At 55.2% G+C, this 6,000-nt stretch overlaps 1 protein-coding gene across 1 annotated transcript in view; it reads left to right on the forward strand.

Annotated features, from left to right (window-relative positions):
- The window catches only part of TSC22D3 (TSC22 domain family member 3), a 79,112-nt gene extending 74,125 nt beyond the window's left edge, over positions 1-4,987 (forward strand). Inside the window, exons 2-3 of the mRNA XM_056809418.1 lie at positions 3,142-3,193; positions 4,120-4,987. Coding sequence (XP_056665396.1) covers positions 3,142-3,193; positions 4,120-4,401 — 334 coding nt within the window. The 3' untranslated portion in view covers positions 4,402-4,987. The remainder of the gene's footprint in view (positions 1-3,141; positions 3,194-4,119) is intronic.
- The last annotated feature ends 1,013 nt before the right edge of the window (positions 4,988-6,000 follow it).

Consider the following 6,000-nt stretch of genomic DNA (forward strand, 5'->3'; position numbering starts at 1 on the left):
GCCCTTTTACTGGGACTCTTGTTTACCGCTGGCCTGAAACAAGGAGAGACACTGTTTGCCAAGGGACGCAGACAGCTCTGGGCACTGGGGATTCTGCTCCTTCTGCACACTGTAAACCCCAGGCAGCAGAGATGGGGAAGGTGAAAAGGGCACTCACCGCCGCCTCCCCCTCCTAGTGAAGAGAGCCGGATTCAAATTCTATTTCCCATGATTGCTAATCGAGGAAGCACCTTCCCACCTTTAACCAGCCGAGAGAAGATGGCCTCATTTTTCTCCTCTGTAAAATGGGGATGGCCAATCAGCCTGTTCATTAATAAGGGGGGGGGAGGGGGGGCAAGTCCTATACTACTATAATACAAAGAGAAGAGAAGATCCTATAATAATAATGATGATGATGATAATGATGATGATAAGGGTGGTGGTAGAGACAATTAGACTAACAGCTAAGAGAGAGCAGCACGCTACCAAGCTGCCACCATCCTGACACTTAAGGCCACCTCAACATCTACTCTGGCATACTGCCTCTTAGACTTGTGGTGGATGGGCAGCTCAGTGGATCAAGAGCCAGACCCAGAGACAGGAGGACCTGGGTTCCAATCTGGCCTCAGACACTGCCTAGCTGTGGGACCCTGGGCAAGTCACTGAACCCCTATTACCTCTCTTCTATCTTGGAATTGATACTAAGGGGGGAACAGCTGGGTTGCTCAGTGGATAGAGCACCAGATCCAGAGATGGGAGGTCCTGAGTTCAAATCCAACCTCAGACACTTCCTGGCTAGGTGCAAGCCTCATTTTAAGGGAAGGAATTGGCTCGTTCGAATTTGTCCAAAACTATCCTGTTGAGCCATACAAGGATTCAAACCCAGGTCTTCTGGCTTTCATATTAACTGCACATTGTAAAATCCTGTCCCCCGTGTTAAGAAACATTCTTAAAAAGTATAAAAAATAATAATTTATAATTATTATCTCATCTGAGCCTCACTCACTACTCTGCAAGGAAGGTGCCATTTCCCCATTTTACAGATGGGGAAACTGAAGCAAACAGATGAAATGATTTACAACTAGGAAGTGAACCTGAATTTGAACTCAGGTCTCCATGATTTCAGGCCCAGCATTCTGCCACAGACTCTATGCAAAATGAATACCCAGGCGTTCTTGGGGGCAGGGACTGCCATGCAGGCCCGGAAGCCCCCACCGAGGATGAGAAGCTTGTTAAGGCAAATAGGACATGTGTGATTGATAAAGAATTTTAACTATTCCTGTAATGCTCAAGTACAGGGCAAACTCTCCAATTTATTTCCTCTCCAGTTGGCTAGAGCACCCAGGAAGGTTTCCTGAAAACCAAGGCATTATGGGGACAGAACAAAGGTTGGCATCCCCTAGCATGGTGGGCAGAGAGCTGGCCTTGGAGTCAAGAAGTCTTGGGTTTCAATCCTGCCCCCCCCTACAAACTGGCTATGTGACCATGGGCAAGTCTCTTCCTTGTGCCTCAGTTGCCTCTTCTATAAAACCAGGGCGTGGACCCGAGGGTCTCCCAGGACCCTGCCAGCTCTAGGTCTGGAGTCCTATGTGTGTCCTTGGCAAGGGGGGGGTGTCAAAGAGATGGCTCCCATACCTAGAGCTGGAAGGAGCCCTCACTTTCTTCAGAAAGCACTATTATTCCCAAAGGGTCATAGTACATCTAGACCTGGTGGTGGGGAGGACAGGAGCAATGGCTTGGAACCCAGATCCGAGTTCAAATCCCACCTCCAACTCGGAAATCTTCGATGAGAAGCTGTCAGGTCCCCATGCCATCACTTTCCCAATGGGGAACCGGAAAAGAGGGGTGAGCCGCCCAATCCTGCTGGATCCTGCGAGGATTTGGGCCCAGCCAGCCTCTTCTGGCTCTGCGTCGTCCCCCCCCCCCCCCCAGGCAGAAACAGTGGTGTCTGGGAACTTTGGTTTGGAATCCTCCTCCTGAGAGGAGAGCCCCGGCTCCCCCAGCGGCAGCCAGGGAGCTGGGACCCCCGGAATTCGCTGTGCTGCTGGAGAGAGGGCACCTTCCCACCTCCAACCAGCCGGGAGGCTATGGACAGGTCGGCTTGTACCCAGTGGGCGGGTAGGCTTGGCGCTGGCTAGCAGGAAATAAAGGAAGTTGGGTGATTAAACAACCGTAGAGAATGGCTGGCTAATCTGAAATCTCCCTCCACCCCCCACCCCCACTCCCCCTCGGCCTCCTGTGCAATTTGGTAGGGCTGCAACTTTCTCTTCGGAAAGATTCGGCCATTTCACAAACGGGGAAACTGAGGGCCGCGGGCTCTAGCGATTTGCCCAGAAAGACACAAATCTTCCGCGACTCCTTCGTTTTACTGGGGGCGGGCGGACAGAAGACGAAGGGCCCTGGTCCCAAGGTCACCCGAGGCAATTCCGGCACCACCAGTTTGTTTGACGGGGGGCGATCAGGTCAAGGTCAAGCGCATTGTGGTCCAACCCAAGCCCCGGCCACTTGGCCAGCAGGGATTCGAACCTGAGGCAAGCGAGAGCCCGGGGCTACTTTCCCGCCCACCGCGAAGCAGGGTGCGGGGCTGTGAGTGCCAAACGGCCGCTCGCTGGCAGGCAGGCACAGGTTCCCCGAGCGCCGGGGCGGGGCCAAGGCCTCATTTGCATAACTCGCCTGACGCTCCGTGACGTCACGGCGGGCCTCTTATAAAAGGCGGCCACCGGCGCCCTGCTGGAGTCCGGGCCGGCAGACTTGAAGGAGGGCGTGGCTTCCGAGCGATCCCTGTTCCCTGTCTTGCCTTGTGTTACCGTGCTGTGCCATACCCCTCGCCGCCGCCGCCGCCACGCGCGTCCCCTCCCGACCTGCCCAGGGTACTAGCTCCCGCCGTCGCTACCACCGCCGTCGCCGCGCCCCCCCGCTGCCGCCTCCCTCCGAGCTAGCCATGAGCTCCGAGCTGTACCAGTCCCCGATGGAGGTGGCTGTCTACCAGCTGCACAACTTCTCCATCTCCTTCTTCTCGTCGCTCCTGGGGGGGGACGTGGTCTCTGTCAAGCTCGACAACAGGTAAGCGCGGGGAGGAGGCGCCGAGGGGAGGGGAGGAGAGAGCGGGCTGCACCTCAGGGCGGCTTTGTGATGGGCGCCTTTCACTTTGTGTCTCCTCAGTGCCTCCGGAGCCACCGTGGTGGCCATAGACAACAAGATCGAGCAGGCCATGGTGAGTCCCGAGCGCCCCCTGCACCGCCCCCCCTACCCCCCAGCCCCGGCCGCGGCCACTGAGGCAGGGCCAATGCCAGGCCCAGGACGAGTCCAAAAGTACCCAGGTGGCCTCTGAGGGGCCCGCGGGGGCGGGCTCCAGAGCTACCTGCCCAGGACGCGGGGGGGGGGGGGGGGGGGGGGGCCTGGGCGCTTCCAGCTGGGTGAGATTCCCCCATAGACAGAGCTGCTGCCTCGCCTTTGTCTGGAGCCCCCGCTGCAGTGTCTCTGCGGAGAGCCCAGGGCCAGGGCAGGAAGCGAGCTAGCAAACACAAGCTTCTGCAGTGCATGTTTCTTGAGCCAGGACTTGGGCTCCTCCACCAGTGGGGAGGGGCCCTGGGGTGTGTCTCCCCTCCCCCCCCCCCATGCTGGCTGCCAGGTGCCCGCAGCCAGGCTCATCACAATGGATGATGCCTGCAGGAGTCCTGGCCACACTGCAGCACAATAGGGCACATTCAAGGCTCTGGCTGCCAGAGGTGTAGCTAGGGTTCTCCATGGACCAGGATAGCTGGGCCCATTAACTCCCCCCCCAGATTATAAGTTTCTGGAGGACAGGAACTGCTCATTTGCATCTGGAAGATGCAGTACCGTAGTGTATAGAGGACCCCTCTACCTTGGACCTGTCATGGTAGTCATCCTTGGAAGCTTTGGGAGATGGGGGGGGGGGTAGATTGGCTACAGAGAGCCTTCCCTCAGTATCTCCTTGCCCACCACCCTGCCTCCCCCCCCCAAAAAAAAAGAACCTAGCAAGAAAGACTCCCAAAGAAGCAAGTAGCCTGTGGGGCAGGGGGTTGGGGTTATTATCTCCAGGGGGGGAGAATCCCTAGTCCAGTCATGGCTCCGTTGAGTAATGGGGTGTTCAGTTGCCTTTTGTTTTTGAATCTGTAGGACCTAGTGAAAAATCACCTGATGTATGCCGTCCGGGAGGAGGTGGAGATTCTGAAAGAACAAATCAAGGAGTTGGTGGAGAAGAACTCCCAGCTGGAGCGTGAGAACAGCCTCCTGAAAACCCTGGCCAGTCCTGAGCAGTTGGAGAAATTAGAGTCTCAGCTGAGCCCCGAGACCACTCCGGATGCTTCTGCCACTGTCGCCACCGATGGCACCGACACCGTCACCGCTGCTGCCGATGCTGCAAGCTTGCCTGAGGAGGATGCAGGCTCTGCCGTGTAAGTGGCTCTGTCCTGGGGGTGGGCAGAGCCACTGAACTTTTTTCTACCTAGCTCCTTAAGAATATGATTTTTTTCATCATCCCAAAGTATCATCTCACACAGAGAGTTGTCCAGCTAGCATCGGCTGGTGCTGAGATGTTCGAAGGGCAGCCCCTCGTGGGCCCTCTGAAGAAAGAGCTCTTTTTGGAAGTTGAGTCACACTAAGAGATGATAACCCCAGCTCACACCCACTGGCCCCGGGACGACCAAGGCGTGCACCTTGGCTATTCCTGAAATCCGATCAGGGTTGTACGCATTGTTGTTGTGGTTTTTTTGGTTGTTGTTTTTTTTTCCGTTTGTTTTGTTTTGTTTTTTAACAAAATCTGTTTTTAAATGGAAACCAGCAGCAGTTAAGAGAGGGTCAGGCCTGCTTCAGCTGAATGGCCCCTAGTGGTTTTCGTAGCGAGTTCTGCTTTTTTCTCTGTGGTAGCAGCTCTGTGGCAACAGCCGGGGCCCACTTTTTGACACCCATTCTAATACCTTCAAGACTGGGTCTTTACTTGTTCAAATGTAGACGGAAATTTCAATAAACTTTTCTAAATAGAAAACTCGAGTTCTTTTCATTGGGAAAAAGTGGGAGGGGACTGGCTCGGGAAGAGGAGGCCAATGGGAATGGGCAGCTGGTTTGGGGGGCCTTTTAGACCCTGCTTCCAAGGCAAGGTCCTCCCTGGAGTGGGACAGACTCGCTTCTCTGCACTTTGGGAGGGTGGGTAGGGCAAAAGCAGCATGGGGTGACATCTCTCAACAGCATCCTTAATGCCACCAGATGTCCTTGGAGCATCTCAGGCTCAGGACGCCCCTCTACCCCTGGAATCCCAGTGAAGCCACTGTTTCCCTGCCCCGAGTCCCAGTAGTCACGTGGCCTGGACACTGGGGTTCCCTTTAAATGTTCACTCCAGATAGCAGCTCATTCATCCAGGCCCTGTTCAATTCACTGCCACGTTTCCGTTTTCCAACTCCTACCGATTCCTAATGGCTGACAGAAACATTCCCACCCCCAGCAGTTGCTTCATGGCTTGCTAGGTCAGCCCAGTCAGCGGCATTCGTACCCTGCTCTTGCCATCTCTGCCATCTCTGCCACCCCCACCCCCCCCCCCAGCTGTCTTTATCGACAGACTTCTTAACCAAGCCTCTCAGGAGAGGTGGCTGCCAAGGCAAGTTTGGAGTCAGAGGACCCAGGTGGGAATCTCAGTCCCATCACTGTTGTGGTGTATGACCTTGGGAAAGTCTCCTGACCTATCGGAGCCTCTGGGTTTTTAGCAGGAGGGAAACAACAAGAGAGTTAGCCTGTCAGATGACTTTGAAAGTCCTTTCCAGCTGCCAAGCTCTTATCCTATGATCTCATGTTCCCTCTGCTTCCCACACCCTGTTCTGAGTGGAAGGCCCAATGACAAAATAAATCGAGAGGGAAAAAACAAGATCCTTAGCCCCGGGACAGCTCTGGTCACCGAGGCTTCCTGGATGGGAAGTGGAATCGAATTTGTCCCAGAGTCAGCCATGGGGTGACTGAGAGAGAACAACTCAGTTTCTTAGGCAACCAGGGTTAAACAGAGACAAACAT

This window comes from Monodelphis domestica, chromosome X (genome assembly GCF_027887165.1).
Source record: "Monodelphis domestica isolate mMonDom1 chromosome X, mMonDom1.pri, whole genome shotgun sequence".
Taxonomy (NCBI): domain Eukaryota; kingdom Metazoa; phylum Chordata; class Mammalia; order Didelphimorphia; family Didelphidae; genus Monodelphis; species Monodelphis domestica.